Here is a 12,805-nt window from a genome sequence, read left to right on the forward strand (position 1 = left end):
ATTGCTTAAGATATGAACAATTAAACTGTTTATTCAGTCATTCTTGCACTTTACAGCTGGAATTCTGGGAACTCAAAAATAACATCTTTGCCAGTGAGCTTCTTGTAGACACCAGAAAATGTTTCCACCTGGAAAGAAAGAGTCAAGTATAACAGCATTAGTTTACTTTCTATAAGTTTTCTAAAAGCTGCATGTTCTGCTGTATAGTTCAGACATAATTTTATATATTATGTTTCAAGTTGCACCCTGCATGGTTTCTCCTCAGTAATTGTCTAGAGACTGAGAAGTTATAGGAATATAAAGGATGCTGCCCTCATCAGCTCTAGAACCAGGGACACGCTTGCTCTTCAACACTGTGGAAGGGGATTGTACATCACTGCACTTAGGGCTATACTCCCATATACCAGTTGGACAGACCCACAAGTAACCTCAACGGATGACTATGTTGAAGATGACAGATTCATTCAGGAACTGATTCAGTCCAGAATTCAAAACTCATTTTATTCCAAGTTTAATTTGGCTAGTTTCTTAAGTTACTGCTAAGAAATCCTATATCAACAGGAAATGATAGGCTTCCCACCTCATTCTGAACAAGTTTTATGTTATGTACCAGCACTAATGAAGCCACATTTCCTGAAAAATTAGACTAAGTGAAATACTAAATTGATGACAATTCTTCCATATTGAGATTACTTCCCAGAATTCTTTATTTGGGAGGTGATAATGTTCTGTAGAACATTAAGACTCAACCCATCAATCATATAGATTTGCCAGCAGAACAGACTCAAAGACTTTCAGAGCTATTCAATCCACAAGGCAGCTGAAACGAAGTAACAGAGATATGTGGGGGCCCCTACCCCATGATGTAGCTGGTACATTGGCTTTGAAGATCAAGTGTTTCATTATAAATAAGAAACCCATCTTCTACCACTCATATTAAGAGGGAGCAAGTAGGAAAAAGGTCACCACAAATTAGTTAACCAAAAACAGAGTGTAAAGCAGTCAAGTGCCGTCAAACTAAAGCTTGATTTCAAAACTTCTCTTTGCATCTCCTTAGTCCAAAATGTCATTAAAGATCAGGGCAGAGTTCTCACTCTTGCCACTGCCAGTTCTGAGTTTTACACTCAACTATATGACTCATCACAATTCCTGTGTTAGAGAAGAGTATAAAGTTAGTTCCTTACCTTGTGTTCAACATTATTCTGTTGTGCTTTGTCCAAATGGACCTTTATGAGTCTGCTGCCGTCTAGTTTCACGCGGATTCTCTTGCCCACAATTTCACTAGGGAAGACCAGATCTTCGAGAATGGCATCATGCACTGCAGTAAGTGTACGGCTGAAATACAATATTTTCATGAATTAAACCAGTGGTTTTCAAACTTTTGTACTGGTGATCCCTTTCACATAGCAAGCCTCTCAGTGCCACCCCCCTTATAAATTAAAAACACTTTTTTATATATTTAACACCATTATAAATTCTGGATGCACAGCGGGGTTTGGGGTGGCTTGTGACCCCCCCCAGGGGTCCCAACCCCCAGTTTGAGAACCCCTGAATTAAACCTTCAAGGGATTGGCAAGCTTAGTCCGATGACTATAAAACATACTTCCCCTATAATCTGCCAGAGAGATACTACCATAATTCTTGGGACAAAGGAATGTATGGGCTGGTAAATAAACAGTAAACATGAATTCCGTACTCCACCATATCAAAAAGTTAGTTGTGACCACGCCACAATTCATCTCAGCAGCTATTCCAGGAGCCAGGGACATAGCAGTACAAAATAAAACTGAGCAGTTTGTAGTGAAAGCGATATTTGAGACTACACTATTTCTATCAATGCTTCACTATTCAGTGTAAGCAAGTTGTATTTACACAAGTTAATAGTGCCACCTGTAAGTGTAATACTTCCTCAAATGAAGAATTTGAGGAATACTACTTTTAAGAGTTCAGAGTGGTAGCCGTGTTAGTCTGTATCAGCAGAAAGAATGAGGAGTACTTGTGGCACCTTGGAGACTAACAATTCTATTGGAGCATAAGCTTTCGTGGGCTAAAGCTCACTTCATCAGATGCATGCAGTGGAAAATACAGTAGGTAAGATTATATATATACACAACACACACACTGAAAAAAAATGGGGGTTGCCATACCAACTCTTAAGAGTTAATATGGTAACCCCCATTTTTTCATGTTCTCTGTATATATATATATATATATATATATATATATATATATATATATATACACACACACACACACACACACACACAGACAGACAGACAGACAGACAGACAGACACCTTCCTACTGTATTTTCCACTGCATGCATCTGATGAAGTGGGCTTTAGCCCACAAAAGCTAATGCTCAAATAAATTTGTTTGTCTCTAAGGTGCCACAAGTACTCCTCGTTCTTTCTACCTTTAAGAGTGTATTTACTGCATTAGGTTAGGATGTAACAACCGGACATTTCAGCAAAAATATTTGGTTATTCCCCTCCAATGCCCCACTTCTTGCAGTGTTAGAGATGATTCTGTAATGGAACACAGACTCTCATCTAGCAGGTTCCGTAGAACAGTGTTTGCAATTTAAAGGGAATTATAATGCAAGTTTCCCCCCATACAGCCCTATTGTTGCAGCGTCAGATAGAGTTTTCTACATCTTAGACCACAAAAATTCCTGTAAGTGCCCTATGAAGTTCTTTGAATGCCAATTTACATATGTTCCAAAAAAAAAAAAACCCACAGTATTAAATATTATCTTTGACATTACAATTACAGTGAAATTGATTGTATCCCAGAATGAAACCAACACCAAGTGCAAATCACTCAGTGAATGTAGACAGTAGTCAACAATTTCAGTCAGACCAACTAGTTAGAGAAAAATGTTTAACAGAAGCAAACTGTTGCTTCAATTTGAACTTATAGTACCAAGGACACTTTTTTCCTTTAGAATTTAGCTCTACCCCAAGTCAGAATAAAAAATAATAATAAAAAAATTACCTCCTAGATCACAGCTTCCCATGCAAGCCCAGCCTCCTTCCCCACCCACTCAGGTAGCAAACAAACTACAAAAGTGAGTCTATCCAAAAATTACACAAATAAAAATCAAATCTCTTGGGGCAAAACGTAAGGGTATGTTATATGTATATCCATCAGCACACACACAGTGAATCACCATTCAAATTTTATAATTTTACCTTGCCTAATTAACGCTAACATGCAGTGTTCCCTCTAATTTTTTACATCCATGTGCGGAATGAATTTTGTTATGTGCACCAATACGGAGGTGATGTGTGGCAGGGGTGGGGCTGAGGGGTTCAGAGTGTGGGACGGGCTCAGGGCTGGGGAGTGAGGGCTCTGGCTGGGGTGCAGGTTGCCCCAGGGAGAGAAAGGACTTCCCCAAGCCCTCTCTCATGGCCGCGGCCTGGGGAGAGACGCCTCTTCCTGCCTGCACAGCCCTTGATAGCCTACTGCACAACCACACAGCTTAGAGAGAATTTAGCTAGAACGTAATGCCTGGACTGAATTCTCTGCAGTACAGATGAAGCGTTAGCGTCCATTCCCTAGATGTTCATCTGTTCCAAGGCTAGCATTACAACAGACGAACAAGTTATTGGGAGGAGGGAGGGGAACCCAACTCAATCCACTTAAGTTACTCAGTTTACATACATTGCTTCATTGTTTTGCAAGATGCCCACAATCTTAAGACAGTGGCTGGGCAGACCAGAAAAAGAGAAGTCAGTTATCTGTAATTGCTGCTAGCAAATAGGAAAAAGAAGAGTGCTGGATGTAGATGGAAAGATTAGGAAAACGTGTACTACATTTGGAACGTACTGCCAGTTTCCATGCAAGGCCAGAAATCAGGCAAATCAAGAAATACACCAAAAATCTCAGAATTGACAACTAAGTCAATGTTGTAGAACAGGGGTTGGCAACCTTTCAGAAGTGGCATGCCGAGTCTTCATTTATTCACTTTAATTTAAGATTTTGCGTGCCAATACTACATTTTAATGTTTTTTAGAAGGTCTCTCTCTATTATATAATTAAACTATTGTCGTATGTAAACAAGGTTTTCAAAATGTTTAAGCAGCTTTATTTAAAATTAAATTAAAATGCTGATCTTACACCACCAGCCTGCTGCCAGTCTGGGGTTCTGTTCACCTAGGCCGGCAGTGGGCTGAGCGGGGCCTGCGGACGGGACTCCGGCTGGCAAAGGGCCGGCAGCCAGAACCCCAGACTGGCAGTGGGCTGAACAGGACCAGTGGCCGGGACACCAGACCAGCAATGGGCTGAGCAGCTCAGCCCGCTGCCGCTCAACCCACTGCTCGTTTGGGGTCCCGGCCCTGTCCGCATAGAGTAGGTACCTACCTTCTCCCTGGTTCTATCATTCTCTTCCTCTCGCTGCACTGAGATGAGGGTGGGAGTGCGCTGAGAACAGGGCTGGGGGTGAAGAAGCAGGCTGGGGGTTGGGATGCAGGGTCTGGCCAGGAGCTAGAATGAGGGAGCGGGCTCAGGGTTGGGGCAGGAGGTTTGGGTGTGGAGCGCTTACCTGGGCAGCTCACATTTGGTGCAAGGGGTGCAGGTGGGAATGTGGGGGCGGGGGGTGCGCGCGCACAGGAGCTCCCATTTGGTGCTCAGGGTAGGGATGTGGAGGGTGCAAGAGTCAGGGCATGGGGGAGCTGGGTATGTGTGGGGGGTGCCGGAGTCAGGGCTGTGGTGTGGGGAGGGTGGTGCAGGGGTGAGGGTAAAGGGCTGGGCGTGTGTGAGGAGGGTTCAGAAGTCAGGGCAGAGGACTGGGGAGCGTGGGCTGGGTTTGTGGAGGTGCTCCCAGCCCCCTGCCCTGACCAGGGGGCTGGAGGGGATATGCTTTTCCCTCTCCCCCTCCATAGCAAGGGCTGACCAGCTGCAGGGAGGGAGAGAAGGAGGGGCAGGAACCCAGCATGCTAGGGGGGGTGGGGGGGGGAAGAGGAAGCTTGCCGGCCCTGCAAGGAGAGAGCGGTGGGCGGAGAAGAGCAGGCCGGGCCAGATTTTTAATGGCATGTTGCTGTCTGCCGGGGTCCCCGGCAGACAGCAGTGTGCCATTAAAAATTGGCTTGCATGCCATAGGTTGCTGACCCCCGTTGTACAACACAGTCCTCACTGCTATCCCACAGCCATTCTAGAACTGCAAGATTAGAAAGTGACAGTAATAAGTTTTTGAAACACATTGAGGGATTGATTTTGAAGAGAAGCGATCTGAATATTGAAGATGCAAGGAAGTTCGGGGTGGTAAAGGGCACTATTCGTACCTTAAACTTTACGTGCTGAAAGGAAGAGTCTTTGCAGAGCCAGTGTCCCAGAATATTTGTCTTGTCATCTTTCTCAGACCCTTTACATATGATCAAAATGGCTGTCATGCAAGTCATATAAGAGGAATGGCACACATTTCAGCAGCGTAACATTTACTTACCTCCTGGGACGCTTTTGCTTGTTTTTTGTACGGCTTTTCCTTGTTGGTTTGGGCAAAATCCTTCTCTGTGAAAGAAGGTGATATCAAGCCTCATGAAACATTTAGTCAATATCCTCAGAATCAGAGATGTTCAGATTTGAAGTCATAAATATGACTTTCTTTCAAGGGTTACCATTCTCCTGCAGAAGTCCCACAATTGTTTCCACACAGCATCAAGGAATGCTCAGGAAATACCCAAAACCACATTCCAATTGTAGAAGTTGAGCTTTATGATAAAGTCAGTTTCTGTAGTGCATTGCTGCAACCTCTGACAAATTCTCATGCCAAGTATGTTCAGTGGGAAGAAGGAAAGGTTTGGGGAGAACAGTTTGTATTTAACAAAGCTAATAGCCAAGATAATCTGTTCACCCACATCAGGGGGTGGGGGAGCCTTTTCTAGAAATGGTTGCTAAAAAACACTGCAGAAGGTTTTGCCCACCACGATTTCCTGCTAGATTATTCTTGAGATTGTTATTCATCTGCTCCTGGTGTCAGTTCTTTGGACACCTGTGCTATGTCTACATGAGGAAGTTGTAGAAGTTTGACTAAAGGGACATTTACACTGCATTTGTTAAACTTCTGCAGACTGTCCCCACATGGACACTTATTTTAGTTTAAAAGTGGGTTACTTTGGTTTAGCTTAAATGGATTCCTAAGTTAGAATGTCCACACAGAAGTCTACAACAGTTTAAAAATCAGCATAAAATATCTCTTTAGTTAAGCAAGTGCAACTCATCATAGGCAGCCTTATCTTATGTTGTGAGAAGATTCATTGTTTAACTAGGAAGGCAGGAGTTCTAGGATTGGTCTTCACTATGGGGAGATCGATGCTGCTGTAATCAATTCAGCAGGGACTGATTTAGCAGCTATAGCGAAGATCCGCTAAATTGACAGCGGAGCGCTCTCTGGTCGAGCCCAGTACTCCAGCTCTCCAGGAAGAGTAAGGGAAGTCAACCGGAGAGTGTCTCCCATTGACGTAGCGCAGTGACACTGGGGCAAGCTGACCAAAGCTACGTTGATGGAGTACCATATTCATGTAGCTGGAGTATCATAACTTAGGTCGACTTACCCCCATAGTGAAGACAAGCCCGCTGAGCCTTGGCTCCAATATGTAGTATCCAGAACTGTCATGCTTGCTATCGCCAAGCCACTACCACTGAAGACAAATGTTCTAAAGTACCCAATGAACGGTAGTATGATTTGTTATATTCCTTTAAAACAAATTTGTCACCCTTTCTATACCATTAAAGATTTCAATAATTAACAGTGTTATACATTTGTTATTGTGTTAAGACAAAGCTGGGTGTGAGCTATCGCATATGAGTATAAGACATCTGATGTTTAAACTTTGGGCTCTACAGCCCAAAGTTTAAAGTGCAGGACTAGCAGAGACATTTCATTGTGCAGAATATACTCAGTCACATGAATTCAATTCAGGTATTTTGATCCTTTTAAACCACAATACAAAAAATGGATCTCTTCTTCCCTTCACAGGTGAAGTGCAGCCTTCATAACTATTAAAAAAACACACATACATCCATTTAAAGTTATCCTCATGGTAATAAGAACTCCAGGGGCTTGTTCTCTTCCTAATGCTGGCTTCCCATCCATCTATTCCCATCTTAAAAAGCTTTTCTTGGCTTAAACTGAGGAGGATGGGGGGAGGGAGGTTAAGATTAAAGGAAGTGAGATCTCACTAGCATTGCCCCTTCTTCCTTTTCACTTTAAAAGACAGCAAATAAAACTCACCCTCTCCCTACCATTTGTATTAAAGCTTACTTCTATTCTACTTTCACTGTAGAGTCTGCAAAAATACTATGCTTACATTTTTCCTGCTTAAGTTTCATTACTTCTAGGACTCTACTCCAGCTACATGTTATTTCTCCTTTTCAGAGTACGGTTCGGCCATCCTATATAGTTTTTCTCTAGTGCTTCTTAAAGCAAGCTGTTGAGACTTATGTGCAGCCACAGACTGACAGTGTCTAGAAAGGTATTTGATCTAGAGCAAGAACAAACAAACCAACCACACATTCGATACATTTACCTTCCCAGCCCCAACAGGTTCAGGGAACCAATATGCCACATACAGAGTGATAAACCACAAAATAAACTATTTACCTGAGCAATGAACACCACATGCTTGCCGCTGAATTTTTTCTCCAGCTCACGAACTAATCGGACCTGGATCTTCTGGAAAGATTTCAACTGAGGAACTGGTACAAAGATTATGATTGCTTTTCTACCACCCCCTACTTCAATTTCCTAAGATAGAAGACAAAATATACACTTAAGTTACCTTTGATTTTAAATCCCCTGAACACAGGTCAGCTTTGAAGTAACAGCAAGCACTTTACCAAATCCATTAAACATAATAATAATGGCAGTTTTCTCATCAAGCTTTGTTGCAATGTATTTTGTTGCAATTGTAAATTGCTGTATGAAATGAATAGCCTTTTCACCCCTTAGGCTAGTATCCCTACTTGTCACAATTACAATTCAGATTCACTGACCCTTTCAAACAGGAGAATCTCACAAAAGCAGACATCAATACGTAGACTGAATGGGTCTCCAGTGCAACAGAATTGCATGGGGCTGGTACTGAGATCAAGTTTCAAATAAAATAATGTTGCCCATGGCGTACATGGAAGATAAAAATCAACACAAACAGGTTGATCGCTTAAACACCCTCCACTAACTGTCTTCCACGCAACATCTTCATACAAATAGTAAGGTAGCTTAGTCAGTTACATCTACTGATTTGCCAAGATCCACACTGCTATTTCAATAGTACTTTGTCTCCCTGCAAATAATTTTATAACCGTGGTAACATGATTGTGTCCTGCATGGTTTACCTCCCTAGTATGCGATCAAGTACTAGGAAGTTGATGCCTCCCTCACCAGCCTTACTGCTGGGCACAAGCTTATCCTCCAACATCATGGAATGGGACTCTAGGTCATTACTCTTCAGAGCAGGGGTGAGGAACCTACAGCCCGGGTGCTGGATCGAGCCCCCTGCTTAATTTCATCTGGAAATTTCTCCTGGAAGCGACTGGTATGTCCCTGCGGCCCCCAGGCACAGGTGCATTCAGGGAAGCTCTGTGCGTGTCCCAAGCTCCACCTCCGCAGCTCCCATTGGCTAGGAACTGCAGCCAATGGGAGCTGTGGACGCAGGAAGAGAACACTGCATAGAGCTGCCTGGCTGGGCCTCAGCCTAGGGACATGCCAGTAGCTTCCTGGAGCAGCGTGGAGCCAGGGAGCCTGCCTTAGCCCCATCAACCAGGAGCCTCCTGAGGTAAGTGCCACCCAGCCTGAGCCTGCACCCCACCTCCCTGCCCCAGCCTCTTCCCAGAGTCTGCATCCCACATTCCCACCCACAGCCCAACCCTCTGCTCCAGTCCTGAGCCCCCTTCCGCACTCCAAACCCCTTGGCCCCAGCCTAGAGCCCCCTCCTATACCACAAACCCTTCATCCCCATCCCAGATCCCACACCCCCTCCCATACCCTGAACCCCTCATTTCTGGCCCCACCCCAGAGCCTAAGCCTCGAGTCTCTGCGCCCCACCCCTGTGCGTGGCCCACACTAAATTTTTTCTGTGGGTCAATTGCCCCTGATAGAAAAAAGGTTCCCCACCTCTGTCTTAGAGCTATGCTCCAAAAAACCACTTGGGTAGAGCCCTCTGAGACCCACCTCACTGGAGGCCCATGTTGGATTTACTAAAATGCATTGTGTCCCTCACTGTTTCAAAATCTGTTCAACAACAGCCCTTCTTATTTCATTAGGAACAGCCCTCTTGGCACAAGTACAGCACTTCCCAAGAGCATGCTTCTTGAGACAGATTCAGGCCCCATTAGAAGTCAGTGTGCACACCCCAGCCACTTGCCTAAAGTCCACAATTCAGTTTGCATCTTCAGATTTGTTTACTGAATTCCAGTCAATATACCTGTATAGACCCCAACAAGTTTGCACAGGTACCATTAGGGACAAAAGAACCTGCATAAGTTTTATTACTGCTTATGTACAAAGATCACTTTGAATCTTAGGTTTGCTTTGCAGGGCTGGCAGAAGAATTTGTAATTTGAACAAATTTTGTTCTGAAGTATTTTTTGTTTTAAATATAGACCTCATGCCATTTTTACAATCACATCCTAGACTAAAACTAAACTCTGAAGAGCTGACACTTACTCTGTGACTATGTGAGACTGGTATCTTGATCTACTCCCATTTTATATAGGCCAAGTTAGTGGGTTTTTTTTTTTTTATAATGACATGAATATTATGAGACATATGTTAGACACCCCAGAGCTGTTCTTTAAAAACAGAACAATTCTAGTCTGCATTTCATTGATGAAGATTCTGCAATTGCAACTTCAGGGTTAGTAAAGCAAGCAAGAAGTCATTTGGATTTTCAGATCCAGTCCTGCAAACTTGGTCTGGGAAGTTAGAAATAGGTTTTATACTTGTTAAATTTGATCAGTTTATCTGGAGTCAGAATTGTGGAAGCTCTAATGGCATTTTTTACAGTCACTTTTAAGACTAGAACTGTATTTTAAATAATAAAATTGGCAGTCAGCTCCAATAAGCAGGGTTACAAAGCTTGATGTCTGCCTCCTCCCGTTAAGTCACAACAGTATCCAGCAAGACAATCCCATGAAATCTTGCATTCATCTTTAATTCAAACTTTTTGACCACTTGTCACATGGCATATTAATATCCATTTAAGATAGATACCAACATACAGAATTGTCAGTTGGCAACAAAGTCAGTCACCTTTTTTGGATGGGGTGCACGTTTTTTGAAACCTACCTTAGCTGCTGTGATGTTCAACTCTCTCAGCTGAGCTTTTAAGTCAGAGTTCATCTCCAACTCCAGGAGAGCCTACAGAGAAGAATTAGAGAGAACAATTTTGATTACTGTCAGTTTTAAGTTACATCCTTTTACTTTCTGATGCATTTGTGTACATGCACTAGTTTGCTAAACACTAATCAATCATCTGCTATAAATGGTCTGTATATATTTGTTTCCAAGCATAAACTGATCCATGGGGTCAAGAACACACACCCTAACCCTCACCACCCAAAATGCATACATCATTCACTGCAAAAAGAAAAGGAGTACTTGTGGCACCTTAGAGACTAACCAATTTATTTGAGCATGAGCTTTTGTGAGCTACAGCTCACTTCATCGGATGCATACCGTGGAAACTGCAGCAGACTTTATATACACACAGAGAATATGAAACAAGACCTCCTCCCACCCCACTGTCCTGCTGGTAATAGCTTATCTAAAGTGATCATCAAGTTGGGCCATTTCCAGCACAAATCCAGGTTTTCTCACCCTCCACGCACAAATTCACTCTCCTGCTGGTAATAGCCCATTCACTGCATGACTGACTAGTTCTTACACTTCCCTCTGAAGCATAAGGTATTTGCTACCATCAGAAGCAGAATATGAAGCAAAAATCTGCAACTCCTATATTCCTTAGGAAACTGAGACTTATTCAGGCAGTTTAACTTCAGTTTTGAATCAAGCTAGGATTATACCTGTGCTTTCATTAGTTCAAGTTATTAGGGGATAGTGGAGTTAAACTAACATACCTGGGAAATACCAGACTCGAATTCATCTGGCTTCTCACCATTGGGCTTCACAATCTTCGCGCTAGAACTGAACATGGCCTTTCTACAACCCAAAGAACAGAAACATCTCAGTTGTCAGCAGACACATGACTACTAGCCACAATGCACAGCCAAGGGCTTTCTGATAGTTGGACACAGCAAAGATTTAGGCCCTTCATCCGTCTCACTAGGCAAATCATCTTTGTGTCAGCCCCGAGAGGAGAGGTGAGACGCTTCACAAGCCGCGCACAGTTCAAAGCGGTCACATGGGGAAAAGCGAGCAGCGGAGTCCCAGAAGCCAGACGTCTCTGGGATCAGGCTCCCGACAGAAGCCACGCCACGCTGCAGAAGCCACGGCCTCTTCGAGCGGGGCGGGTCGGAGGGCTGCTCCCTTCCCCCCGCTGCCAGAGCCCGGCAGGAGCCCACACGCTGAGCCCATCATTTACTGGGGCGGCCTCTGTACGGAGAAGCCGGAGGGATCCCGGGCCTGGACAGAGGCCCCGGGGCCCCGGCTCAGAAGCCCCACAGCCGCGACCCCCGGGCCCGGACGGAGGCCCCAGCTCTGCCCGGAGGAGACAGGCTCCGCGGGGCCGGGTGCCCCCTGGCTCCAGGCGGGGTGCGCCGGGTTCCTGAGCGGCCATCGGGCCGCGGGAGGCCGCTAATCGGACGCATCCCCAACCGACCCCTCCGGGCCGAGGGGCTGGTGCCCGCTCGGCGCGGTATTGCGGGGACAGCGGCTAAAACGCGATTCCGCGTCGGCGGCCCTAGCACCTACCTCTCACAGCGCCGGCCTAGGAAGAGGGAGAGCTCTCGCGAGAACCGCTCAGGTCCCTGCCCGGGAAGGACTCGCCCCGCCCACACAGACCTGAAGCCAAACCCGGAAGAGGGGCAGTCCGACCTATAGCGTCCCGAGCCACTTCCGCCAGAGTGAAGCCGAACAGGGGGATTCAGCTATTGGCATGGGCGCTGACTAGTGTTGTCCTAGCCGGCTCAGGCGAGCGTGGCTCTAGGATGAAGCCGTGGAAAAGAGAATGCAGGATGACGCATGCGCCGTCGCCTTGCCATAGCACGATAGTGGCACGGGGCGCATGTGTGCGGTTCAGAGTAGAACCTCTTAATGTTACCAAGTTAAGGGGTGTGTGGAAGATGGGTGGAAGGCTCCTCTTTTCTGTCTGCAGGTGGCCATGTGGAGCTGCCAGGGCCGGGCCATTCTTGTGCTATGTTCTTTTTCTGGCCCTTCAGCAGATTTAAGTTTCTTCTATAATTTTATGTTAATTCAAGCCCGTTTTATGCTCCTAGTCTACAGTGTTCTCTGTTACAGCTGTTCCACTGTGAATAAATTGTATACGAAGTTATTGGAGCAGGGAAACTGAATCCTGGGTCTCCCACCTCCCAGATGAGTGCTTTATCCCTGAAGCTACAGAGTTGCTCTTTTATCCAGTGACTTAATTTAATCCACAGTGGAACAACTTCAAGAGGAGAGACTAAAGGACCCCCACCGCAACAAAATAACCCATAGCTCAATGGTTAGAGCATTGAGATGTTGGAAAGTGTGATGGTACCCATGGTTGTGTGGCACTTCCTTACTATCTGCTTTCAGCCTTCCTTGTCTGTGCCTACTGTGGGTCAGTTCCCCCTTGCCTTCCAAGCCTCCAGAAGTCAGCCCTAGCTCTCTACAGATTAACAATAGGTGCACACCAAACCCTGAG

The 12,805-nt window shown here is 45.0% G+C and overlaps 1 protein-coding gene and 1 non-coding gene across 2 annotated transcripts; both read right to left on the reverse strand.

The window, feature by feature from the left end:
* Positions 1-11: 11 nt before the first annotated feature.
* On the reverse strand, positions 12-11,956 carry RPS7 (ribosomal protein S7). Its single transcript, XM_073336093.1, has 7 exons — positions 11,872-11,956; positions 11,079-11,160; positions 10,288-10,359; positions 7,603-7,746; positions 5,446-5,510; positions 1,185-1,335; positions 12-128 (listed from the first exon to the last, which is right to left on the reverse strand). Exons 2-7 carry the CDS (start codon positions 11,151-11,153, stop codon positions 51-53), a joined length of 585 nt encoding a protein of 194 aa, XP_073192194.1. The 5' UTR covers positions 11,154-11,160; positions 11,872-11,956; the 3' UTR covers positions 12-50.
* Positions 238-449, reverse strand: LOC140909831 (small nucleolar RNA SNORA73 family). The gene has a single exon (XR_012158368.1). It is a non-coding gene; the product is annotated as a small nucleolar RNA SNORA73 family (small nucleolar RNA).
* Positions 11,957-12,805: the final 849 nt, after the last annotated feature.

Source organism: Lepidochelys kempii, chromosome 3, assembly GCF_965140265.1.
Source record: "Lepidochelys kempii isolate rLepKem1 chromosome 3, rLepKem1.hap2, whole genome shotgun sequence".
Classification (NCBI taxonomy): domain Eukaryota; kingdom Metazoa; phylum Chordata; order Testudines; family Cheloniidae; genus Lepidochelys; species Lepidochelys kempii.

Excerpts from the sequence above, each read along its gene's own strand:
- RPS7 (XM_073336093.1), bottom strand. The coding sequence starts at position 11,153 with ATGTTCAGTTCTAGCGCGAAGATTGTGAAGCCCAATGGTGAGAAGCCA. Across the intron at positions 10,360-11,078 it reads TCGAGTCTGGTATTTCCCAG|GCTCTCCTGGAGTTGGAGAT; the intron begins GTATGTTAGTTT and ends TCTTCTCTGTAG. Across the intron at positions 129-1,184 it reads AGAATAATGTTGAACACAAG|GTGGAAACATTTTCTGGTGT; the intron begins GTAAGGAACTAA and ends CTTTCTTTCCAG.